The sequence below is a fragment of the Peromyscus californicus genome, unplaced genomic scaffold (genome assembly GCF_007827085.1).
Source record: "Peromyscus californicus insignis strain IS unplaced genomic scaffold, ASM782708v3 Scaffold_8__1_contigs__length_139910024, whole genome shotgun sequence".
Classification (NCBI taxonomy): Eukaryota; Metazoa; Chordata; class Mammalia; order Rodentia; family Cricetidae; genus Peromyscus; species Peromyscus californicus.
In genome coordinates this window covers 63,938,583-63,965,997 of record NW_026294606.1, presented here as the reverse complement: position 1 = coordinate 63,965,997, position 27,415 = coordinate 63,938,583, and the positions used below count along the sequence as shown (strand labels likewise).

Here is a 27,415-nt window from a genome sequence, read left to right as displayed (position 1 = left end):
GGAGACCTCGCCCCAGTCACTAGAACCTTCATGTTTCGGTGCCGCAGGAAGGATCCCAGCAGATTAGAACAAAGCCACAGTGACCCTGAGTGTGGACTCCCTGATCGCCTCGGTTGTCTCCCTTAACCCCAGCACCCTCCTCCGGCAGGAGGGCGTGGGAGGTGGGAGGTGGCGCTGCGTCCAGTCTTAGGCGGGTCACTCCACCCGCCGCCAGGAGGCGGGGCCTTGCGATGAGTTAAGTGAGGCCCAGGCCCGGGAGCGTCGTCTCCTGGCTTCTACCATGGACCGTCAGCGAGCTGGCGTCCGGCTGCAGGTCGTTCTGAGACACCTCAGCGGACCCTCGGTCCCAGCGATTGTATCCTTTGGGCTGCGGAGGGGCTCAGGCTGGAAGGAGCATCTCCACCCTGGTTGTGGCTCCAAGGGCACAAGACAGTCGCTGCGCTGCCGGCTCTTCCTTGTTTCCACTTCCCGGGGGAGCGGGGAGGAGGCTGCATCCCCACGTTCGGGGATCCCCCTACGTCCCCAGAGCACCCTTGACCGGGCGGCGGGCGTGTGTGACTCTGCCTGGCCTGGGTGGTTGGTGCGCGTCCCCGCACCGTTCCGAGACTGCTTAGCACCGTGGTTTCTTGCTTTGTGTAAAGCGAAAGAAGTAAAGCAAGAGGTGGCGACGTCGTCACAAAAAGAACTTTGCCATATTCAGCTGCCTTGGCATTTTTCTGCCCTGTATTTTCCTCCACCTAGAAATGCCAAGGACAATTACACTGTAAACAGAGGTGCAGAGCGGGATCCTCAGGGGTCAGGAGGGGGCGCCAGTCGTCAAAAAGAGAAGGAGCGGGATGCAGGACTCTGCCCTGCTGGTAGAAGCCCTGCTCTACCTGGCCCCTTCTCACAGAGCTGTGTGCTCCTGCAGGGTCCTGGTACTGCAGGTCTCCCCAGCTCTGCACTCGTTCCCCTTCCCGGAAAGGGACTTGGTCCCCTTGGCTTGCCCAGTTCCTTGGTCTTCAAAAGTGAGTGTCTGAGGGAATGTGTGAGGAAGCAGAGATGCAGAAAGAGGCCAGGAGTTCAGTCGATAAACGTACTGGCTCATCCAGCATTGCTAACTGAGTTGAGGAGCCGAGTTTCGTCCCCAAAACTTACTTTAAAAAATCCCAGGCCTGGTGGTAAATGCTTGTGATCTGGGAGGTGCAGACCGGAGGATCATTGGGGCTTGGTGGCCAGCCAGACTAGCTGATGGGTAACAGTGAGAGACAATGTCTCAAAAGCAAAACAAAACAAAAAACACTAAACCAAGGCTTTCAAGCAGGTACGCGCGCGGCACACACCTAACTGCGCCCGCAGCGGGTAAGAGGAGGTATCAAACTGTTGGCTGCTCAATCCTGCCCTGGAAATTTCTAAAATTAACTGCCTGGGATTTTCCCACAGGCAACCAGATTACACCAGTTCTGATTTCTTTCCTTCGGTACCCGGCATCTCTGAGGCTGGTCATGATGGCTGTTTATTTGACCTTCCCTATGGCTCTGACTGCTGGGTGGCTGGGTGTTTACAAGCAGCAGTGTGCCAGGCCTACCCCAAATTTAAACTTCCGTCTGCAGGTTGAGAGAGACAGGCAGTAATCTCAGATGATAACGATGTAACCTCATTTTACACTGAGAAACTGATGGGGAGAGATCAGACATCCCGAGCAAGAACATTGACTGAAAGCCATTGTTGGGTCTGCATAATATGTGGGGTGGAGGACCACAGTCCTTTTCTTCTTGGCAATTGGATGTATGCTAAATATTGAGAAATTTGGATATACCAGTGCTAGATGTATTTGGACTGAGATTGGTGCAGTCTCTTGCTACTCTTTTGGTTTTTTGGTTGTCTGTTTTGAGACAGGATCTTTCTATGTAGCTCTGGCTGGCTGGAATTTGCTATATAGGCTATGTTGTCCTAGAACTCACAGAGATCCACCTGCCTCTGCCTCTCAAGTGCTGGGATTAAAGGTATGATCCACCAAGCTTAGCTAGGTACTGCACTTTCAACTTGAGTCAGTTTTCAATTTAAATGTGTCTAGCAGCTGGTACTGGATTTTGGACAGTGCTGGCCAAGAACCATAGTGAATATATTACTTACGTAGACTTCTGGGAATTGGGGCAGTTTCTCCCCAGCCTTAATTTGCTTCTAAGAAATGTAGATTGGGGAAAAGTGAATGGTTTTTGTTTACGTAATTGGTATTTAACTGTAGTCACAGCTTTCTGTGTCCACTTTTCACTTAGTTTTTCATCATACATTTCAGCGTCATTAAACAGTTCTCTGAGAACAACAACCAAGTTGTAGAAACAGTGGAGAGAGGCCAAGGGACAGGGCTGGAGAGACGGCTCAGTGGTTAAGAGCACTGACTGCTCTTCCAGAGAACCCGGGTTCAATTCCAGCACCCACAATAGCAGCTCACAGCTGTCTGTAAGTTCAGTTCTAGGGGCACCTGACACCCTCACACAGACATGCACATAGGTGAAACACAAATGCACATAAAATACAAATAAAAATAATTAAAAAAAAAATAGACCAATTGGCAACTGTCTTTAATCCTGGCAGAGGCAGGCAGTCTCTGTGAGTTCAAGGTCAAGGTCAGCTTGGTTTATCTAGCAAGTTCCAGTCAGCCAGGGCTACATAGTGAGAGCCTGTCTTAAAAAACAGAAAAGAAAAAAAAAAAAAAAACAAGGAGAACAATGAACCAGGTATGGTGACTTACGTCTATAATTTCACTACTTAGGCAGTGGATGGAGGCAGGAGGATCAGAAGTTAAGATCATACTTGGTTACACATCAAATTCAAGGCCGGCACCTGTTACATAATACTCTATGTAACTCAAAAAGTCATTAAGCCAAAAAAAAAAAAAATCAAGATAACAATCCTGGCATGGTAATGCACACCTATAATCCCAGTATTTGGGAGGTTAAGGCAGGAGGAGTCTGAGGCCAGCTGACTATAAATCAACTTCCAGGCCCAATCTTAGCTACTTAGTGAGATCCTGCTTCAATAAATGAATGAAAATAAATGATAAACATGTTTAGTGAAGTAACATTGTGGGGTTAGTTGGTTGGTTGGTTGGTTGGTTGGTTTGAGACAGGGTCTCACTATGTACCCACGACTGGCCTCAAACTCACTATGTAGACCAAGACGGCCTCAAACTCATAAAAATCCACCTGCCTCTGCCTCCCAAGTGCTAGGATTAAAATTGTGTGCCCTCCCACACAATTTTATTCTCAGAAATGACATTCTGAGAGCAGCCATTTAAGCTAAAGAAGCAGAAAAAAAATGGCTGTCACTAATCTGTAGTTACTGCATGAAATAAGATCTTACAAACAAATTTCTAGCCTTTTTGATATTTAAAAATATACTTGACTGTTTAGCTCCTACTTTTTGTGCCCTAATGACTGCCAAACTCTTAACAGTTTAGACCAAAGTCACAACAGGCAAGTACGTAAGCCCATACGTCTCTCCTAACTTCTACAGTGTGACCTTTGGGGTTATTTGCTCAGTAGTTCATGAAAGGAAATCCCGGGAAGGGCTCCAGCTGAAGCTACAGGTAGAGATGGGGGTAATGCCCTGACTGGACCATTCTCTTCAGAGTGATAGCGACAGTGACTGAGCTGGTCAGACTTTTTTTTTTTCCTTTTTCTTTTTTTTTTTTTTTTTTTTTTTTTTTTTTGGTCTTTCGAGACAGGGTTTCTCTGTGTAGCTTTGCGCCTTTCCTGGAACTCACTTGGTAGTCCAGGCTGGCCTCGAACTCACAGAGATCCGCCTGGCTCTGCCTCCCGAGTGCTGGGATTAAAGGCGTGCGCCACCACCGCCCGGCCCTGGTCAGACTTTCTAAACAGCAGCTCACTCTCTCTCTCTTCAGGCCCCACTTCAGGCTGTGGTCACAAGGAGAGGAGGCAACCTAAGTCCCAGCAGTGTGGCCTGTGCAGGGTCACTCGAACCTCCTTTCCCCAGAAACAAGGCGGGAGGCGGGTGTTAGGCACAGAGTCTGGCTCCTTTGTTTTCCTTAACTCTTACCTAGGTAGCTCACCCCATATCAGGGCCAGTGTCCTCTGCCAGTTCCTATCCTCAACAATTCCAGTAAGTAGATCTCCTTTTACTCTGTAACTATACTGTGTACACATTCCTGTTTTATGCCAACTTGACACGAGAGAGAGAGAGAGAGAGAGAGAGAGAGAGAGAGAGAGAGAGAGAGAGAGAGAGAGAGGAGAGAGAGGAGAGAGAGAGAGAGAGAGAGAGAGAGAGAGAGAGAGAGAGAGAGAGAGAGAGTGAGAGAGAGAGAGAATCTAAGAATCTCAACTGAGTAATGCCTTCAGAAGTTGGGCTGTAAGCAAGCCTGTAGGGTATTTCTTAATTAGTGATTGATGGGTGAGGGCCCAGTCCATTGTGGGTGGTGCCACCTCTGCACTGGTGGTCCTGGTTTCTGTAAGAAAGCAGGCTGAGTAAGCCATGATGAGCAAGCCAGTAAGCCGACCCCTCCATGGCCTCTGCTCCTGCCTCGAAGTCCCTGCCCTGTTTGAGTTTCTGCCCTGAGTTCCTTCCATAACGAACAGTGATGTGGAAGTGTGAGCCAAATAAAGCCTTTTCTCCCCGAGTTGCTTTTGGTCATGCTGTTTTCGTTCAGCAAGAGTAACCTCAGCTAGGACGATATGGGAAAGTCTTTCCAGTGGCAGCCGGCGTAGAGTGTCCACTCTCCACCCGGTAACATGCAGCACCGTGCTGCATTAGAACTCACTCTAGAAACACCTCACCTCCAGAAAGCATTCTAAATGGTACAGCTTTGGGGAACTTTGGAGAGTCTAACTTAGGTTTTTTTTGCATAATCTAAAATCCAAAAGGAAGAAAAAAAAATAGAAAATACATAATCTAACCCCTGAAAAATCCAAGCTTTGTATGTCACAATTTAGTTTGGCTTCTCTTTTGGTTTCATTGACATATTGGCTAGCATTTTGAGTGTGTGTGTGTGTGTGTGTGTGTGTGTGTGTGTGTGTGTGTGTGTGTGTAATTTATTTATTTCTGTGAAGTAAGGTCTCATCAGGTAGGTCTTGAGCTTCACATCCTCCTGCCTCAGCCTCCTGAGCAGCTGAGACTATGCTAGGCCAGCACCTGGCATGTATATTGCCTTGTGTTGAAAGGGAAAAGCCCAGCCTTCATAAATATCATACACATAGTCGCAATGCCAACCTTAAGGAGTGGGTTGGTTGGTCTGAGTTTGTAAGCTTGTGAGCTGCTTATGCGAGCTTTGTTACTTTGCTTGTTTCTGAGACTGCACTGACCACACAATTTAAAATGTATTATCTGGGTGTGGTGGTACATGCCTGGAATCCCAGACTTTGCAAAGTCAGGGCAGAAGAATTCCAAGTTCAAAACCAGCCTGCTGTGCTACAAAGTGAGACCCTGTCTTAAGAAACACACACACACACACACACACACACACACACACACACACACACACACACACACACACACTTTATTATATTGATCCTTCATTTGAAAGACAATTCTTATTCACTGTAGGAAAAATTTTAAATTCAGAGTTTAGAATTATTACCGAAAGGCAACCAACGTTTTAAAACAAAACTTCTTTGCAACAGCTCTGTCACTGAGCAACATCTCCATGTCCCTTTGCCTTCTTCTCTCTCCCCCTTCCTCTCTCTCTCTCCCTCTCTTACTCTCTGTGGGTGTTTTGTTTTATATGACTTCATATAATATTCTATTATGACATGTGTTTCCACAGTATTCTGCCCTTCATTTTAAACATCTCTCGCATGGATATAATTCCTTCGTTAATATTTTTCCAGTAATACACATTTTTTTGGTGGCCATATGTAATGTTTTGGATTTAACATTCTTTAAAAACTTTTCTAGGTTACTTCAATAAAGCCTTATAAATAGAAATGTTGAATTAAAAAATATGAATGTAGGCTGGGTGTGGTGGCACACACCTTTGGTCCCAGTACTCAGGAGGCAGAGGCAGGTAGATCTCTGTGAGTTCAAGGTTAGCAAGTTCCAGGTCAGTCAGAGCTACACAGTGAGACCCTGTCTCCCCTCTCCCTATGAATAGATCTCAGGTTCTTTGTATACTATTAGCTTGTAATTTAAATTGGGACTTACATGGAGGTTTTTTTTTTTCTTTCTCTTTTTTTAGGTACACTTTGGATAATAATGTCCTAAGCCTGGAGCAGAGAAAATTTTATGAAGAAAATGGGTTTCTTGTCATTAAAAATCTGGTATCTGATGATGATATTCAACGTTTTCGGTATAATACTGATATTTATGATTTTACAAAAAAATGTATTACATGAATGTAATGATAACACAAGTTAGATTAGTTTCTGCATGTTCAGAGTTTGTGTGTCTGTGTGCGAGAGATGTGTGTCTGGGAATTGATGAATGTGAGTACCAACACACGCATGTGGGGGTCAGAGGACCACCTCGCTGTCTGCTCTCTCCTTCCACCTCGTCTGAGACAAGGTCTCCTTTCTGTTTGCCATTACTATTCACGGGGCTGTGAGCTTCCGGTAATTCTCCTGCCTCTGTGCACATCTCACAGAAGCAAGGCAGGGACTATAGCTCCACACTACCACATCTGCCTTTACGTGGTTTCCGGAGGGTCAAGCTCATGTTTGGGCAGCAGCTGCTTCAGGCCCCGACCCTCCTCCCCAGCCATGTTCAAATGTTTTTCAATGATGTGATTTGTTTGCGAGTCTTTAGAAGTGTGAGTTCCAGAGCCAGTCTTAGTCCTGCATGTAACGGGAAACATTCTGTGGTGATCTGCAAATGCCTCAGGTTTTTTAAATGAGGCCTTTTAATCCTACTGTGTCTTAGTGTTGTTGTTGGGACAAAATGAAGTGAGAGAGATGGAGGACACTAGGAACAGGGTTGGCACCCCAGAGTTGCTACACAGTGTTTGCTGTTCAGATTTTTTTGCATTAAGGATGTTCAACCTGGAACATCAAATAGATTTCACTGCCAAATCTAAAACCTCCTGGGTGATGACATGACGTAATAGCTGGAGAATCTCACATGTGCCCTCATGTGAAAGGTGGAAGTCAAAACACAGATGCACTAAAAATAGTACATAAAATGCCTTTAGGCCTGTGGAAAAGTTTTGATGGGAACTTTTGTGTATAGACCTGGGTCCCATATCCAGGATATCACATTATGCATATGTAAATATCCCAAGTATTTTTAAAAAATCTGAGATCCAAAACACTTCTGTTCCCAAGCATTTCAGGTAAGGGATACTCAATCTCTATTATTACAATGTCACCTTATCAAGAAACACTTCTCAGTCTAGGGAGATGGCTCAGCAGGTAAGGTCTTGCTGTGCGAGCATAAAGACCTGTGTTCTGAAAAGCCAGGAACAGCAAGCACTGGGGTGAGGGGGGAGCACTCAACGGCCAGCCAGTCTAGCCTAAACACACACACACACATGCACACACACACACACACACACACACACACACACACACACAAGCACACACAGCAGCATATATCTGTAACGCCAGCACTGAGGGTGGGGGAGGAGAATTAAACACACACACACACACACACACACACACACACACACACACACACACACAGAGTTTCCCTACTGGTCTGCTGTGGGTGAGGTATTTTGAGGTAATGGTTCCAGGTAGAAGGCAGAAAGAAGTCCTGGCCTTGTTCTCCTCCTTCCCATGAGCATTATTCTACTAGAGCAGAGAAGTGGTCCCCAAATCTGCAAATCTCTCAACAGGGCAGGGCCAGCCACAGTCATGACCTTCTTTGTACATCTCATTTCTAGAGCTGAGTTTGAAAGAATCTGCAGAAAGGAGGTGAAGCCACCAGGGATAATGGTGATGAGAGATGTGACCATTGCAAAACTGGACTATACACCAAGTGAGAAAGTGGTTACGAAGATCCAGGATTTCCAAGAAGACAAGGAGCTCTTTAGATACTGCACCCTCCCCCAGGTGAGAGCCCCGCCTGCCTTCCTGCTTGATGGCCCATCTACAAGTCTGCTTGTAACAACTGCTCAGTTTACTCCATCTTGCCCCTGCCCCTTTCCTGTTGGCCTCATAGCTGGTCTGCCTCCCTCCAGCCCCTTTCTACATGAAGGTGACTCTGCCCCACACTGGCTATAACAACATCCAGAGACATTAACAGTTGTCATAATTGGGGTGGGGTGAGCTAATGGCTTCTAATGGGTAGAGGCCACTAAGGCTGCTAATGGGACCCAGAGATTCTATAATGCACCGAGGAGTCCCCAGTCCAAATAAAGAATTATCTCAGTGGTTAAGAGCACTGACTGCTCTTCCAGAGGATCCAGGTTCAATTCCCAGCACCCACATGGCAGCTCACAACTGTCTTTGACTCTGACACATTCACACAGACATACATGCAGGCAAAACACATAATATAAAAATAAATAAATTTTTAAAAATTAGCTCACCTCAACTACCCATGGCATCCTGATTGAAAGACTTTCCATGGGGTTGGGGATTTAGCTCAGTGGTAGAGCGCTTGCCTAGCAAGCGCAAGGCCCTGGGTTCGGTCCTCAGCTCCAAAAAAAAAAAGAAAGACTTTCCTGCAGACTGTGTTAATTGTGTTTTGTGGTGAAAAACAAGAGACCTCACCTAAGACTTGATAACCAGAATGTCAACAGTTACAAAGCTATTATTTGTAAATTTATTTATTTATTGTAATGACTCTGGTCAGTAGAGGTATGAGATTAGTTTTTTTTTTTTTTTTTTTTTTTGGTGTTGTTGCTGACTCAACTCAGGGCCTTGGATACCCTAGTCAAATTGTTGCCCTCCCCTTTAGGTTCTGAAATATCTGGAATGTTTCACTGGACCCAATATATGGCATGCACACAATACTGATAACCCCCTGAGCTACCAGCCCTGCATTTTTCTTGCCAGTTTTGTGTTGTTATTGTTGTTGTTGTTTTAGACGGGAGTCTTACTTACACTGTATAAAACTGATCCTGGAACTCAGGATCTTTCCGCCATCTTGGTTCTTCTGTAGATCATTGTATGCTATATCATTTGCCTGTACTTCTGACTTCCTATGAAGTTACGTTTTTTTTACTGCTTTTCTCGTAGGTTCTGAAATATGTGGAGTGTTTCACTGGACCCAATATCATGGCTATGCACACCATGTTGATAAACAAACCTTCAGATTCTGGTAAAGAACTCTTCTTTGTTAGGGACACACAAAAGAAAAGTATTGCTAGATTAAGTATGTAAAGTTGATGTTCAAACCTAGGTCATGCGTATAACTATCAAACTTCAGATGACGGAATGTATAAGCTTTCATTTAACTCTTAAAACAACTTATATTATAACAACACTGTTGAGTAATAGTAATTTCAGATAGTGACTATAGGGAGTATTGCTAAATAGTCACACAACAGGCTATAGAGTTCATCAAACAATAGTTTGTATATCATAAACTTCTATTCAGTGTGTCTAAGCTTCTTCTTTTTTATTTATTATTTATTTATTTTATTTTATTTTCCTTTTTTAAAGTGTAGCCCAGGCTGGCCTTGAACTCGTGATCCTTCTGCCTCTGCCTCCTTCAGCAAATCCTACCGGCGTGCGCCACCACAACCAGCTAAGCTTCTTTTTTATTTCTTCGTCTAGACAGGGCTTCTCTGTGTAGCCCTGACTATCCTGGAACTCACTCTGTAGACCAGGCTGGCCTTGAACTCAGAGATCCACTTGCATGCTGAGCCTCCTGAGTGCTGGGATTAAAGGCATGGGCCACTACTGCCCAGCATGTCTGAGTTTTTTGATTTATTTTTTAACTATGTGCCATCTCTGGGCTGGTGGTCCTGAGCTCTATAAAAAAGCAGGTTGAGCAATCCATGAGGAGCAAGCCAGCAAGCAGCACCCCTCCACAGTCTCTGCGTCAGCAACTGTAGTTCCGGCCCTGTTTGAGTTCCTGTTCTGACTTCCTTTGATGATGAACAGTGATGTGGAAGTGTAAGCCAAATAAACCTTTTCCTCCCCGAGTTTCTTTGGTCATGGTGTTTCATCACAGCAGTAGAAACCCTGACTAAGACAGAACCCATGTAAAAATGCCAGGCAGGAGAGTGCATACTTGTAATCCCATCACTGGGGAGGCAGAAACAAGAGGCTTCCCAGGAACACTGACCATCCAGCCTAGCCTAATTGGTGAGCTACAGGCTAATGAAAGGCCCCGCCTCCAAGGAGATGGATAGGGTTCCTGAGGACACTCAGGCTGTCAACATGCAATCCCTCTCATGTGCACATAAGCACATGCACATGTGTGAGCACCTATACATACATGTCACCTTGCCAAGGACAAGGACTGAGAGAGCCTCCAAGCCACAGGAAAGAGGAACTGGAGCTTGGCTCCATATCATTCTCCTTAATTTCATAATCCAGCTCGAACTCATGGAGACCCGCCTGTCTCTGCCTCCTGAGTGCTGGAATTAAAGGCGTGCTCCACCACCACCCAGTGAGTTTGGTTTTTTGAGACAGGGTTTCTCTGTGTAGTCCTGGAACTTGCTCTGTAGACCAGGGTGACCTCCAACTCACAGAGATCCATCTGTCTCTGCCTCCCAAGTGTTGAGATTAAAGGTGTGCGCCACCACGGCCCAGCTCTTTACTTAGTTTTGGTAGATAGGTCAGTGTTCCAGGTTTTCAAGCAAATGAGGAAATTCCCAGACTTCATCATTTTTTGACAGTGGGTTCTGTTGCAGGCAAGAAAACATCCCGGCATCCCTTGCACCAGGATCTGCACTATTTCCCCTTCCGACCCAGCGATCGTATCGTTTGTGCTTGGACCGCCATGGAGCACATTGACAGAAACAACGGTTGTCTGGTTGTGCTCCCAGGCACCCACAAAGGCACACTGAAGCCGCACAGTTATCCCAAGTGGGAGGTAGGTCTGCATAACTGCTGCACCTCTCTGTGTGATTGTGGTGTGTGTGTGTGTGTGTGTGTGTGTGTGTGTGTGTGTGTGTGCATTCATGTGTGTGCACATGCACGTGCTGGCCAGAGGACAGACAGCCTTGGTGTCATTTCTCAGGTGCCTTCTATTCGTTTTTTTAAAGCAGGTCTCTCAACAGGTAGGCTAGACTGGCTGGCCAGTGAGTCCCAGGATCAGGGTGTCTCTTCCTCATCAGCACTGGGATTAAAGCAAACACTGCCAAACCCAGCCTTTTCTTTCCTTTTAACTTGTGTTCTGAGGACCAAGCTCAGGTCCTCAGGCTGGAACAGCCATCTCCTGAGCCCAGTGGCTGAGTCTTCCCAGAACCCTTTGCTGTTTTTAGTTTACATCAGTGGACAGGAGGAGCCTAGGAAGGAGACTGTACTTCCTTTCTTAGCAAATATCGTCTCGAGCTATACAGTTAGAATCAGAGCAATTTTGAGGATGTCAGGTAAAATATCCAATGACATCTATCCTTTCAACACGTGTTTGAAAGTGAAGCCAATGTGTGGGACTTGGGTCTGTGCTACATAAGTTCTGTCACAAAGGCCGGTCATAAATATTTCAGCCCCAGACACATGTGATAAATGACAAATTAGTCTTACCAACTGATGATGGATCTCAGAGTGAAGAAGAGGGCCAGACTGTCACCTACAATTGCAAAGACCATCAGACACTAGAGTGGTGGTTCTTGACCCTTGGGAGGAAGGCAAATACTCTTTTACATGGGGCAACACAAATATTTACAGTACAGTTCATAACAGTAACAAAATTACAGCTCTGAAGTAACAACAAAAATAATTTATGGTTGGGGGTCACCACAACGTGAGGAACTGTATTAACGGGTCGCAGCATTAGGAAGGTTGAGAACCATTGCCCTAGAAAGAGCTGAACATTGAAGGACATGGTAGAAATTCCTCCTAGAAAAAGAGACACGGAGGTCAAGCGCAAGCACAGGCATGCTAAGAGCTGGGTGTTCTTGGTGCAGACAGGTTGGGGGCTTCAGGGACACTGAAAAGATTGGCAGAGGGAAGGACCAGATTTGAGAAGACTTTCACGCTGGCTCTAGTTTGCTTGGGGCACATGGACCTTGCCTTTTGTGAGCAGCTGGCAGAGCTTTCATTTAAAGACAGTATTATACTCTGTTTGGAGTATAATTGTCATATAATTAACTATCTATTTCTACATACACATTGGTTATCATACTCAAGAGAATCAAAGTCCCTCTAGCTTGGTGTGGTGGCACATGCCTGTAATCTTAGCATTTAGGAGGCTGAGGCAGGAGGATGGGAAGTTCTAGGATGGTCTAGGCAACATTGCAAGAGCTTGTCAAAAAAAAAAAAAAAGGAAGGAAAAGAAAAACTCCTCTCTCTACCTGTTATCAAAAACAATCACTGAGCTCTTTTCCATTTTTACAGGTTTGTTTGCATTTTAAAAAATGTTGCATAAATACAGTTCTGTAGCATTCACTCTTTTGTGTGGCTTCTTTCACTTAGCATACTTGAGACTCACTGATGTGGTGTGTGTCTTGATAGCCCAGTTCTTTGCATTGCCAAGCTTCATTTTATTGCTCAGCTGCACCCTTTTTTCTTACCCACTGAGCTCTTGCTGTGGGGAGCTATTAAGGTTGTTGCATCTATGAATGAAGAGACCAAACCAATTCTTCAAGAACAGTTATTTGGGGGTATGGTACAAGATGCATTGAAAATTTGGGAAGCCAGTGGCAGAGAACCAGAGGGGGAGGTTCTCAACATTTCAAATCTAAGACTAGAAGACCCTGAGTTCTCAGATGAGGGTCAGTCTAGATAGCATATCCTTGGTAAAAAACAGGGAACTGATCTTCTGGAGGAAATGGAGAAGCCTGCTTGGAGAGCTTGTGGAACGAAGTCAGTTTCTGTTTTTTTGTGTTATTTGGGGGATACCTGTGTACACACGCACGCATGCTTGTGTGCACTATAGCACACACAAGGAGGCCACAGGGCACCTCACAAAAGTCTTGTTTTCTTCTTCCACTTCGTAGGTCCTGCAGGTTGCACTTGGCAGCAGCTACCTTTACCCACTAAGCCATCAAGCTAGCCCAGGATGTTAGGATTCTTAAAACCGATACTATGTGACATATCGTTATTATGTCAAAGTATTTCAGTCGGTTCATGGTGGTAACCCTGAAATTGTGGAATCCATCGATTTAGGGTTAGGTAGAGGCAGAAAGACAGATCAGCAGTACTTGTTGTCAAGCCTGATTGACCCGTGGGCCCCACATGGCGGAAGGAGAGAAATAAATCCCCTGAGTTGTCCTGTGGCTTCCACGCATGTGCTGTGGCCTGAGCACCCCCTCCTCACACAGTAAATATATATATTTGTATTATATATGTATATGGAAATATATATGTATAGATCTACAGTCTTTTAAGGTTAGGTAAGGGTTGGTCTGTACCAGGCTTTTTCCTTTGGGCCACCAACCAGCTCCCAAATCATGAAACAGAGACTTATTGTTAGTTTTGAGTGCTCGGCCTAGCTTAGCTCATTTCTGGCTAGCTCTTTTAACCTAACCTGTTTCTCTTTATCTACCTTTTGCCTCAGGGCTTTTTCCCTTTCTTACTTCTGTGTATCTTACTTTCCCTGCTTCTCTATGTCTGTCTGTCTGGTGTCTGCCTGGCCTCTTGCTCCAGGCATGTCCCTCCTTCTCTCCTCCTTCTCTCTCATTCCTCTTGTTCTTTTTCCTTCTCTTCTAGATTTCTCCTATGTATTCTCTCTGCCCACCAGCCCCGCCTAGACTTTCTTTGCCTAGCTACTGGTTGTTCAGCTCTTTATTAGACCAATCAGGTGCCTTAGGCAGGCAAGGGGAAGCAAATGCAACACATCTTTACGTAATTAAACAAATACAGCAGAAACAAATGTAACACATCTTTACACAGTTAATGTTCTGCAGCATAAACAAATGTAACACACCTTTGCCTAGTTAAAATCATATTCTACAGCACTGGTCATGGCACAGGGCCAGGCTCTGCTTGGCTTAAGCAAAAAGGAATGATCTGGAGGCTTTCCAAACAGCAGCATTTCCAAGCCAGATTAGCTTAGCTTCTAGGTCACATACCCACCTTGCTGGGAGAAAAGGGTCCTGGGTTCAAATTGCAATGCTAGCCCATAGGGAAATGGCCATTTCCCAAAAGGAATTTGGAATAGTCTTAGCAAGAACAGGATGCTGGGGCTGGGAAGATAGCCCAGTCAATAAAATGCTTGCCTTGCAAGCATAATTCCCCAGAACTTATTATTATTATTATTATTATTATTATTATTATTATTATTATTATTATTTAAAAGGCTGAGCATGGTGGGCACACTTGAAATCTCTGCTGAGGTGGAGACAGGCTGATGATCCCTAGAGCTCACTGGCCAGCCTAGCCTACTTGGTGAGAGAGATTGTCTCAAAAAAGAAGGTGGGAGTTTTTCCACTCCTCCTACCAGATATTTTGAGGTAGGAACTTATGCAAGCAACTCCAATTAAACTCTGTGAGTCACACACAGAAAGAAGACACAGAGTAGGCGTCTCGAGTACACTCCAGTGTGAAATTATCAAAAAACAAAAAAATGAAAAAACATATAAGGGAAAAATGGTAGACAGTAGCTGAGGAGCAACACTTAGGCTGATCTTGATCTTTGTACCTCGCCTCCTGAGTGCTGGGATTACGAGGATGTGCCATCACCCCTGGCCGTTGGTTCTTTTTTACTGTTCTTGGTTTACTCTGGGTGTGACATAAGAGTTTTGCACACAGACATCCCCACTGTGCCCTGGATTTGGAGAGAAGAATTAGCTTCCCCAGGATACTCCTGACAAGGAGGAGGAGGAGGAGGAGGAGGAGGAGGAGGAGGAGGAGGAGGAGGAGGATGCATAGGAAAATCTGGATAGGGAGAATGTCATGCTAGGAAAGAACATTCCTGATTCAGGTTGGACAAGCCTAAGGCAAATGTGTGTATTTGCCCATTATATTAGCCAGGGTTCCGTAGCAGAACTGAAACAGTAGGATGGATGGATATTCTATACATACATATAATTTATTATATCAGTTTACATTAAGATTGCAGCAGCAGTTGTCCTTTGAGGTTGGTGCTTTGTCAGTCAAAATGGTCCCACAGTGGCTGTCTCACACTGGAGAGGCCAACAGTAGTTGCTGTGCAGGTGACCAGATGAATATCTCAGCAGTCCCAGCCTGGTGTCCAAAACCTAGTCATTTTCTGGAGAGTCATTGGTCCTCCATCCATGATAGAAACCTGGAAACACGGGTTCTAAAGTCAGCAAAGGAACAGCAGCAGCAGCAGCCACCGCCGCCGCCGCCGCCGCCGCCGCCCGGAAAGGGAAGATAAAGTACCAAAATGCAGCTAGACTTTTGGCCTCCCCCTTTGTATCTACTGCCCCCCTACTCTGGGCAGGTTTCCTCTAGCAATTAAGGCAATCAGGACAATTCTTCAGGTGAGGCTCCCTACCCCGGAGATTCTAAAAGGTGGCAAATTAACATTAAGATAAGCATCACACTCCTGTTAACCATGAGAGGCAAAACTGGCCTAAATCAGTTATAATTAATTTGCTGTAATTGCACATGTGTGGTGGGCAGAGGACAACTTGTAATTAATTTGCTGTAATTGCGCATGTGTGGTGGGCAGAGGACAACTTGTAATTAATTTGCTGTAATTGCACATGTGTGGTGGGCCGAGGACAACTTTCAGGAGTAGGTTCTCTCATTCCTCTATGGGTCCTAGGTATCTGGGTGTCAGGATCTTGTAGCAAGTACTTTTAACCAGTGAGCCATCTCACTGGCCCACCGTGGGACTTGTGAAAAACAGACATCCGAGAAGATTCTGTATATTTAAAAAAAAATCGAGAGTCTAATTTAGACATGCTGTTGTCTTGGAGGAAGTTCAAGGGCTCTTGCTTCCCCGATAGACTGATGATGAAGTCTTGGCCATGGTGGCACCTCGAATATGAATGTGTCTTCTCCTGTGTGTTCTAGGGAGGGGTTAACAAAATGTACCATGGCATCCAAGACTTCGAGCTGGACAACAACAGGGTGCACCTGGTGATGGAGAAGGGAGACACTGTTTTCTTTCATCCTTTGCTCATCCATGGATCTGGTCGGAACAAAACTCAAGGATTCCGCAAGGTATGGATTCAGATTGCTACATCTCCAAAGATGAGTGGACTAGAACAAAGATCTCAATATACATTAAGATAGCAAAGAATGCAGGACTTTTCACTAAGGGTCCAGTTTATTTACCAGGATATACGCATATATTCACTCTGTTAGGCCCTCATCCTGTGAGCACTGCACCATTCATGCAATTACTTCTGAACAAAAGTGGCCTTTTCAGCACACAGCTGCTGCTGAGGCTAAAAACAATGGCTGAATTACTAAATTAGCATCATTTGGAATTCCTTTTGCTAATTCTAAGTACAACAGGAGAGAAGTTCATAATATCTTTACTATTGAGAAAAATAGTACTGATCCAAAACAGTACTGAGTTCCAAAGGGCGCACTCAGAAACTGGACTCAGCAGGCCCTTGTGTTTTCAATCCTTAGCTTCAGAATGTTTACAACTTAATACTCTGTTGCCTATGTTAAAAAGTTCACCACAGCCCGGCGGTGGTGGCGCACGCCTTTAATCCCAGCACTCGGGAAGCAGAAGCAGGTGGATCTCTGTGAGTTCGAGGCCAGCCTGGTCTACAGAGCGAGTTCCAGGACAGGCTCCAAAGCTACACGAAGAAACCCTGTCTTGAAAAAAACAAAACAAAAAAAGTTAAAGTTCCCCACAAATGCCACAACTTCTCATTTTGACCGGTCCAGTAGATCTGATAGTCCTGTGAGAGTGCACTTCCTCACGGAAACAGTGGTCCACACCGAACATCAGGGCTCCTTTGGGAGGGAGGCTTTCTGGCTCCTCACATGGTTCCCACCCATCCTTCCTGGCTCTTTGAACCCAAAGACAAGGCACCAACTGTATCTTCCACTCACTGATGTTCCTACTAGGTTGTTCTCTGGAGCTTGGGATTAGGCTGAGGCGGTGGAGGTGCTGCTCAGGACAAAAGTTAAAGGGCTGCCAAAAGTTCAGCATGAACTTTCAAAGAGCCGTGCTTCTTCTTATGCCAAATTTTAAAACAAGAGGCTGGTATTGTCTCTCATAGTTGTGCAAGTGTGAGGTGTAAGCATTGAAATATAAATAAGTTCTGATGCCGGGCGGTGGTGGCGCATGCCTTTAATCTCAGCACTCAGGAGGCAGAGCCAGGTGGATCTCTGTGAGTTCGAGGCCAGCCTGGTCTACAGAGTGAGATCTAGGATAGACACCAAAACTACACAGAGTAACCCTGTCTTGAAAAACTAAAAAGAAAAGAAAAAAAATTGATATACTGAATTTGCCCTTTTCTATACTTTGCTCGTGTCTTGCATAGTCTAGAAAAATAGTCACCGTTGTTTCATAATAAAATGCATATGGGAGAGCACATTTTCCCCTTTGTCTTGGTCTCTGATGCAGCTCGATCTAGCACACAGGTTTACACAGGTGACGGAATTTGAGACGCCACTGTAGAAATCAGTAGTTTGAGTAAAGTAGCAAGTCCTTCCGATGGATGTGATCACCTTTAGATAATGAACTAGTGACAAAAAAAGAGGAATTTTAATGACTGCTTTGCGAGCTTGGATTTGTTACAAATTTTTCCAGAATGGAGAGAAACGAGTAGTTCCAGCCTTCCTTCAGAAGGAGGCAAGGTGGGTTCATGGAACTGACCTTTAATGGCCCTTTTGACTTGAGAGGGTATGTGTATTCTTCCTCTAGAGGTATTTTCAGTTTCCATATCTATCTCCATTGAAATAATGACCTATCTCAAATTCACCTGGGTAACAAAGTTGACTGAGGTGATGCTGAAGTCCAGTGTGGCACACACTTGTCATTGCAGCACTCAGGAGGCTGATGCAGGAGGATCACATGTTCTGAGAACCAGGGGACAGTTTATGCAACACAGCCTTAGCTACATAGTGAACCTACCCCAAAAGGAAAAAAGATGAGAGATAATAGTGGAACACCATCCATTTAAGGACTTTAGGATATGGGAAATTTTAAATGTCTAAAAATATTGAAGATCTCTTAAGGGACTGGACTTCCTAAATATACCTTAAAAAACAAGTATCACAGCTAATTAAAAAAAAACTTTTGTGGGCTAGTGGGATGATTCAGCAAATACAGGTGCTTGCTCCCAAGCTTCATGAGCAGAGTTCAGTCTCTGGGAGTCGCAGGGTAGAAGAGCTCCAACCGTCAAAACCTGTCCTCTGAACTATGCGCGCGCGCGCGCGCGCGCGCGCGCGCACACACACACACACACACACACACACACACACACACACACACTCTTTAAAATCTTTTGTAATTTCTCAATTAGCCTTTGGCTGTGGAAGGAGGGGCCAAGCTATGCATGAGAAGACTGGGTTAGGATACTATAGGCCATCCTTCCAATTGAGAAATCAAATCTCAAGTGAAATATTTCCGTTCTAGGACTCTGCTTGATTTGGGGCATCATGGGATTAATAGGGTGCTCGTCTCTAATCTCAGTCTATCCTTCCTGCACAGGCAATTTCCTGCCACTACGCCAGTTCCGACTGCCACTATATCAACGTGAAGGGCACCAGTCAAGAAAACATCCAGAGGGAAATTCAAGAGTTAGCCGAGAAGCGGTATGGATTAGAAAGCAACGTCGACTTAAAGGTACGTTTATGAAACCAACCCCAAAGGAAACACTGGGGTTCTCTTTCTTCAGATTTAATTTGGAAGCATGCAGGCTTCTGTTTGCTCCCTTCAGAGCTGCTCCTGGGCCCACCAAGGACGGTGTAAGGCTTTCGCTATGGATAGTCGATGTTGATGCTGATCAGTCAATCCCAGTGAGTGGGCACATTCACTTTGGAAAGGTGGTTTTATTCTCTTAGCCATCACAAATGCAGGCCTGGGGCCTAAGGATACTGAGTTAGTGATAGTTAATGCGCTGTAGGTCACACGCCGTAGGTCACACAAATGCCATGCTCCCCAGCTGTCTCCAGTCATCTGGAGTATCTTGATCCCACTTTGGAACCGATAAAGGTGAGAATGTGGAATCTATATAATTACCAAATCTCAATAAGGAAATCACTTTGAGCTGGGCAGTGATGGCACACGCTTTTTATCCCAGCACTCGGGAGGCAGAGACAGTTGGATTTCTGTGAGTTTGAAGCCAGCCTGGTCTCCAGAATGAGTTCTAGGACAGCCAGGGCAAGAAAAGAAAAAGAAAAAAAGAATTCCCTTTGGAAATTAAAAACGAAAGTAGCCACAAATGTGTCCCATATCTGAAAATGCTCTCATTTCACATTTGCAGCCCCTAAAAATTCTTATCGCTCATCTCCCTCTGTCTGGGACTTAAAATGCCTCCCATGGATAACTAAGACTTGGGTCTAACAAGGATGTTGACAACTCTCCCTGTGTGAGGTTCCACATTTGTAGATTTGGCCAATTGAAATACTGGAAAATATTAAAAGTATTTAGGGTCTGGAGAAATGGTTCAGAAATGGATGAGAGCTGTTTCCGTAGAGGACCTAAGTTCAGCCCGTTACAGGCTTCTAATGGTCTCTACCTCCAGTTTCAGGGGATCCAGCACCTCTGACCTTTTTAGGCACTGCACCTACATGCACATACTCACACACAGACACACCTACATCCTTAAAAATAAATTAAACCTTTCAAAAAGTATTTGAAAAAGACTGCATATGCCCTGAATGTATACAGACAATTTTATCACTCCTTCCTTAAAACAATAAAACGTCTATTGATAGGACATTTACATTCTGTTGGGGAGAATGGGTAAGCCAGAGATGGTATATGGTACATGGTAGGGTGCATATGGGCTCTATTCAAATACTGCACCATTTCATACAAGGGTCTTGCCAGTCCATGGCTTACAGTATCCAAGGTGAATCCTGGACTGTACACCAGGCTTGAGGTTGGTAAGGTTATGCTAAATGAGGCCTCACATGTTGATTTTTATTACTTGAAAAGTTATAGTTTATCAGGTTTATTTAAAAGAATAATGCCAACTCCTACTATGTAATCATTTCTAAGAGACAAAAACACTTTTGTGTCACTTGTATTTCTCACTGAACTTCAGTAGAACAGTCAGAGTGGCTTCATGCCATTTTATAAAATTGGCTAAGTGGCAGAACTAGGTTTGGGAGCTGGACTGATTCATTCTTTCTACCATACCTTACGGCTCGCTCAAAAGATAAACAATAAACCAGAAAATAGACATTGTATTGTTAGAAATGAAAAGGAACTGGGCGTGGCGGCTAACTCTTAGAATTGCAGTACTCAGGAGGCTAAGGCAGGAAGACTGTCGCAAATTCAGAGCCAGCCTGGGCTACACAGTGGGTTCGAGGCTGACTTGGGCTACAGGGTGAGACCCTGTCTCAAAAATAAAAGCTGCTCGAGCAAGATGACTCAGAAAGTAAAGGTGCATGCCACCAAGCCTGAGTGCCTGAGTTCAGCTCCTTCAGCCCGCACGGGAGAAGGAGAGAATCGACCCCACAAGTTATTTCCTGACCTCCGTTTTCTAACTCACGTATGCCCCGTGTGCGCGTGCGCGCGCGCGCACACACATAAATAAATACATACATCAATACATAAATAAAATGTAATGAAAAACAAAACAGCAATGATAAAAACAAAGGTGGGGGAGAACAAAATTTGAAAACAAACTAGTCAGCTATGGCATCTTTCTCACAGTCATAATCCAATCATGAGTAGAATTTTCAACACACTCCAGGCAGATAACATCAAGGAGCAGCAGAAAGACAGCTAGTAAACAGTTTTTACTGTGGCCAAGTCGTGTATGGACCCAATAGCATCATCTGCCATTAGCACCTGTGTCCAATCAGTCAGGGCTGGCGGCTGGGAACCCACTGATCTAGCATAGTCAGCACTATTCTAGATACTGGGAGGTAGATGACTGGAGTCCCAGAACAGTTTTTATTTACTAATCCGTAGAACTATTAATATGTTTTCCTGTTTAGTCGTTTGTAGAGGCTTGAACCCTCTTTCTCATGGAGGGTAGGCCAATGGAAGTGTCCCACGAACTCTGTTTGATATTTCAGGATATTTGGATATTTCGAGGCCGATGTGTGAAAGGGGAAAGAACAAACCTTTGAAATAGCCCTTCAAGAGTGTGATACGATGACGATGAGTGCCTATAATCCCAACACTCAAGAGACTAAGAGCATCGTGAGTTCGAGTACCGCCTGGGCTACATAGCAAGATACTGTCTCCTCCCCTTCCCCCCCCCCCCACAGACAAAACAAAAATCATTAGCTCTTCATTATAATTCTTTTAAAGGAAACATCAAAGCAAGACATCTCAGGAAAATGTTTTCTTATTGAGATGATGCCATCTTTTCTATCTCCTGTTTATGAATCAAGACATGTACTGGGGCCTTAACTGCCCAGATTGAATTATGTGGTACTGTTGTTTTAATTGAGTGAAATGTTACTGTTTTAAGAAAAACTAACTTGGGGTATAACTAATAAAGGTGACCGAATATAATTTAAGCATTTCCAGTCAATTTCTTTCTCTCCACAGGCACTTTACCTGAGCAAAAATGATTTCTTAGAAGTTCAGTCTACATTCATCAGGGTGTACATCCTTTCCGCCATGAACTCGTCTCCTGCCGTCTCATGTTGTGACAGGCTTTTGTTCTAGCCTAGAACATAGAGTGAATATTCACAGTAAATGACAGACAGAGCAAGAGCAGTGTAGAGTCCAATAAAGGTGGAACCCCGTTTTCTGAAGCATGCTTCCTTGCAAGCCTTCACCCCAGCGCCTTCCATAAAACACAGACCAGTCATCTCCACTAGTTTCTTTTGATGCTGAGTAGGGAAGACCAGAGTGCCTGCCTGGTGTTTCCTGTTGGGCAAGGTGACTGACAACTTTCAAACCCAGGGCTTTTGGGATCCTTTTGTTTCCGTTAGCATTGAGTGTGGACTCCGGTGACTACCGCAACCTATCTCTACACCAGCTGGAGGCAGCAGCGAGCTGTGTGCCTTAGTTTTCAAAATTCTAGTTGGGGCTTTGGTGAGGAAAAAATAGCAAGTTCCTTTTCCTGAATTTGGAGTTTTGGTGTTTATCAATTTCTTTATCAAGACAGCCCTTCCCGCTTTTAAGCCCAGCTTCAGTGAACCCAGAGCTTTGAGTATGCATGGCAAGTGCCCTACAGCTACATCCTGAGCCCTTCATTTTTATTTGTTTTAGACAGGCCTTGCTAAGTTTTCCAGATGGCTTGGAACTATGTAGCCCAGGCTGGCCTGGAACTTGAAATCTTCATGCTTGCAGTGCAACTTTACCCAGCAAGCCATCCCCCAGCCTCAGATTTGCTGTTTCTCATTTACCTGTATGCCTTACTTTCTGACATCGTGAACACCTCCTGCTAATGCTCTGGACTCTACCGTACAATCGGCCACTTCTTCAAGGAGCCTTGGCTCCTTTTTCTGGCCAATGGGATTAGAAACAAGAACCTAGGTGCAGGATCTGAGTGCTGGGTGCTTGATCTGGGTGTGGGTATACGTGGGAGGCCTGCTCCCACCTTCTTAAAGGGTTCCTATGAGGAGGAGAGAGGGATAAGAAATGATAGATGGAAAGAGACCTAGCCAATGAGAGGAAAGACAGAAACACAGGATAGCTTCGGGAGGACCTGAGTCAATACCCAATGGCCCAGAACTTTATTCAAAAGAGTTTTATATAACAATGCCAATGGGCAGAGCAAAAGATCTCCCCCTTACTAGATACAGCCAAGTGTAGACCCTTCCAAACACCTGGTACCCAGGCCCGTGGTCCAGTCATCCTCTTATGCAGCCCTGCTGGTAAAGCAAGCTCAGATCTCACTAGGAAACCTCTGTGGGCTCTCACACTCCTAGTGCTCTGTAGTCCCACTCTGAGGTGACAGTTGTGTATCTCAGTGCTTTGAATTCCCTGCTGCAGCAACACTGGAGGATGGCAGACACCAGGTCTAAAGGTTTCTATCTGTTCTTAGAGACCCCAGAGTACCATTTGGTCCCTGGAATTGTCAGTCTTTTGTTCATTCTCCTTGAGGGTGGTCATCTCCTGGAACATGCTGTGTGATGTGGAGATGAGGGAACAGAACCTTTGTATTTGATTTCAACTGAACCACACAAATGTATGACCTATTTGGAAACTAGAATGCATTGTAAACTGAAGCAATGAACAGGAAGAAAGGGACAGTGATCAGCCCTCAGAAATATAAACAAAACTCGCATCCCAGTGGGTCCTTAGGTAAAACATCTGCAGCTCTAAGAGCCACAGACTCAGTATTCTTAGCTTTGCTGTCCAGGTATCTCTGCATCCGTGACTCAGCTCTGCCACTGGAACAGTCAGGTGGCCAGAGACAACATAACTAAAGGAGTATGGTCAGGAACCAAGGACACTCTTCGCAAAAACAGCCAGCCTGTCCGATTTGCCCACAGGCTATAGTTTGCCCATTGAGTTCTAATGAAAGCACAAATTCGGTAAGCAAATGAGTACTCTGTATCCTGGCAAGATGCACCCCATCACCAATGGTGCTTCTGGGGCTGCCACCTCTTTAGGGGCTGTGGGAAGACTGGGCTGGTGTCATCTTCCCTGTTCCCCAAAACAGTCTACCTACCCATGTGTTGCACACTGTGGCTCTCCCCCCAACCCTCAATGTGGCCAATTTTTAATCCAGTTTAAATTGGCATAGCATTTAAAATTCATACTTTAGCCGGGTGGTGGCGGCGGCGGCAGCGGCGGCGGCGGCGGCGGCGGCGGCGGCGGCGGCGGCGGCGGCGGCGGCGGCGGCGGCGGCGGCGGCGGCAGCGCACACCTTTAATCCCAGCACTTGGGAGGCAGAGCCAGGCGGATCTCTGTGAGTTTGAGGCCAGCCTGGTCTACAAAGTGAGTTCCAGGAAAGGCGCTAAGCTACACAGAGAAACCCTGTCTCAAAAAAAAAAAAAAAATCATACTCTAGAGGGGGAGCAATCAGAGGGGAGAAAGAGGGTAATGAAGGTGTGTGAATAAGATCAAAATACATTATATACATATTATATACATGCCTGAAAATGCATAATCAAACCTACTGTTTGTTTGTTTATTTATTTATTTATTTATTTATTTATTTATTTATTTATTTATTTATTTATGGTTTTTTGAGACAGGGTTCCTCTGAGTGACAGAACCCTGACTGTTCTGGAACTTGATTTGCAGACCAGGCTGGCCTCCAACTCAAGACTCCCAACAATACGTCATTGAGGCAGGAAGTCTGAGCTCGTAGTGTTGACTGGTTCTTTGTGAGGTTTCTGTTGTGGTTTCCATGTAATGTGATCGATCCCTGAAGGTGCACCTTGAACACTTGGCCCCCAGCTAATGGTACTGTTTAGGGCGGGCAGGGTGGGGGGAACTTTAAGAGGTAGAGCCTCTGTCTTAGTCAGTGTTCTACTGCTGTGAAGAGGCACCATGACCACAGCAACTCTTATATAGGAAAACATTTAATTGGGACTGGCTTACAGGTTCAGGAGTTTAGTGCATTATCATCATCATGACAGGAAGCGTGACTGCATGCAGGCAGACATGGTGCTAGAGAAGGAGCCGAGAGTTCTGCATCAGGATCCACAGGCAACAGGAAGAGAAAGAAAGATGCTGGGTCTGGTTTGTACATTTGAAACTTCAAAGCCCACCCCCCAGTGATCCACCTCCTCCAACAAGATCACATCTACTCCAACAAAGTCACCCCTCCTAATAGTGCCACTCCCTGGTGACCAATGCCTGTGTGTCTGTGTCATCCTTTCCTCTCCTTATGAGGGCACAGTCATATCAGGTTGGGTATTTATTTAACTCAACAAGTTCTTCATTGTTGTTGTTATTATTTGTGATGTGATGTTTTGTTTGTGTTCTGACAAATAAAGCTTGCCTGGAGATCAGAGGGCAGAGCTAGCCACTAGTTAACCATAGAGGCCAGGCGGTGGTGGCTCACACCTTTAATTCTAGCATTTGGAGGCTCATGCCTTTAATCCCAGGACTTGGGAAGTTCATGCCTTTGATCCCAGCACTTGGGAGGTGGAGACAGGATCATGGCTCCTTTCCGTCTGAGGATCCAGAGAGGTAAGAAGTCATTAGTGGCTACTTCTTTGTTTCTCTGATCTTTCAGGTTATTAACCTGATATTTGATCCTGGTGTTTATTGATAAGACTAATTAGGATTATGCTTCTATTATTACTACTACTACTATCATTATTATTATTGTTATTATTACTATTGAGACAGGATCTCTTTGTATAACCCTGGCTGGCCCAGACTTGCTATTTAGATCAAGTTGGCCTTGAACTTGCAGAGATTCCCTCTGCCTCTATCTCCCAGTTGGTGGGAGGTGTGTGCCATAATGCATAGACTACAAACTCTTTTTTTGTTTTTTGTTTTTTTTTTTTCAAGATAAGGTGTCTCTGTGTAGCTTTTGGAGCCTGTCCTGGAACTTGCTCTGTAGACCAGGCTGGCCTTGAACTCACAGAGATCTGCCTGCCTCTGCCTCCAGAGTGCTGCGATTAAAGGCATATGCCACCACCATCCAGCTAGACTACAAACTCTTTAAAAGTCTATGTCTGATGCAGTAAGGTTCTAGGGACATGGGAGTAAGTAATTTTCAAGGATGTAATTCAGGACGTGGCATACCCTCTTGGAGCTTTGAGCAGCCACGGGAGCCTCTGAGCTTCCTGGAATTGTTAGTCTCTGGGCTGTCATGTTTATCAGCTCACTAGGAATATATATTGCCAACTAGGAAAAGGAGAATCAAGACTCCCAACAATACGTCATTTAAAAATGTCTGTCGGGCTGGAGAGATGGCTCAGAGGTTAAGAGCACTGCTTGTTCTTCCAAAGGTCCTGAGTTCAATTCCCAGCAACCACATGGTGGCTTACAACCATCTGTAATGAGATCTGGTGCCCTCTTCTGGCGTGCAGGCAGAACACTGTATACATAATAAATAAATAAGTAAATCTTTAAAAAAAATAAATAAATAAATAAAAAATGTCTGTCTGTTCCTTTTTTCATCACTGTATCTAAAATGTCAATGGAAACAGCTTAAAGGGAGAAATCATCTACTTTGGTTCTTCCGTTTCAGAGTATGCCCAGTACGCTCTGATCATTAGATAGCACATCTCTCTAAAAACACAGCCCCAGGCCTCAGGAGATGGCTCAGTTGGTTATGAGCTTCCTATACAATCACCGAGACCTAACTTCAATTCCCTGAAACTCACACTTAAAAAGAAAGCATAGCCAGGCAGTGGTGGCGCATGCCTGTAATCCCAAAACTCAGGAGGCAGAGGCAGGTGGATCTTTGTGAGACTGAGGACAGCCTGATCTACAAAAGCAAGCTCCAGGACAGCCAGAGCTATTACACAGAGAAACCCTGTCTCAAAGAGGGGGCGGGGAGAGGGAGAATGAGAGAGAGAGACAGAGAGAGGGAGGGAAGGAGGGAGGGAGGGAGAGAAGCACAGTGGCCCATGCCTCTAATCCCAACGTCAAGGAAGTAGAGAGTCACTGATCCCCGGGGCTTGCTGCCCAGCCAGCCTAGCTGACACAGTGAGCTCCAGGGTCAGTGAGAAACCCTGCCTCAAAAACATAAGGTGGAGAGTGACTGAAGAAACACCTGATATTCTTCTGGGTAGATGGTTAAAAGAACTGAAATCAGAGGCACAAAATATATTTACATACATATTGCAGCATGATTTACTATGTAGAGGAAAACAATTCTTCCTTGGTGGGTGAGTGGGTAAGCAAAAAATGTCACCTATACACACGATAGAATATTATTCAACTTAAAATAGAAGGAAATTCTGATCCATGGATGCAGCTACAGGCTGCTGTGTTACGTGAAATAAGCCAGGCCCAAGGATCCCATATGGTATGAGTCCATTTATATGAGGTCTCTGCAGCAAACTCATACTGCAGAAAGATAGCTGAGTGTGATTTCCAGGGTTATAGGAGCAGAAATGGGAGCTGACGGTTAGCAGGTGCAGAGCTTCTGTTGTGGACCTATGGAAAGTGTTCTGGAGGCGAGTGTGGGGATGGTCACATGATAATGTGAATATAATCGGTACCACGGAGCTTTCCACTTACATATGGGTAAAATGGCTAATTTAATGTTCTACGTATTTTATCACATATTTGCATTTTTAAATTTTTATCATAAAAATTTAAATTACATGTTATTTGCTTATTTATTTATTTGTGTGTGTGTGTGTGTGTGTGTGTGTGTGTGTGTGTGTGTGTGTGTGTGTGATGGTATATATGTGGAGGTTAGAGATTGACTTGCAGGAATCTGTTCTCGCCATCATGTGGGTTCTAGGGATTGAACTCAGGTCCTCAGGCT

General features: G+C 45.0%; 1 protein-coding gene across 1 annotated transcript; it reads left to right on the top strand.

The window, feature by feature from the left end:
- On the top strand, nucleotides 1-21,572 carry Phyh (phytanoyl-CoA 2-hydroxylase). Its single transcript, XM_052728938.1, has 9 exons — nucleotides 1-355; nucleotides 4,046-4,104; nucleotides 6,173-6,283; nucleotides 7,814-7,982; nucleotides 9,114-9,195; nucleotides 10,739-10,920; nucleotides 15,975-16,124; nucleotides 18,580-18,714; nucleotides 21,123-21,572. Exons 1-9 carry the CDS (start codon nucleotides 281-283, stop codon nucleotides 21,174-21,176), a joined length of 1,017 nt encoding a protein of 338 aa, XP_052584898.1. The 5' UTR covers nucleotides 1-280; the 3' UTR covers nucleotides 21,177-21,572.
- The last annotated feature ends 5,843 nt before the right edge of the window (nucleotides 21,573-27,415 follow it).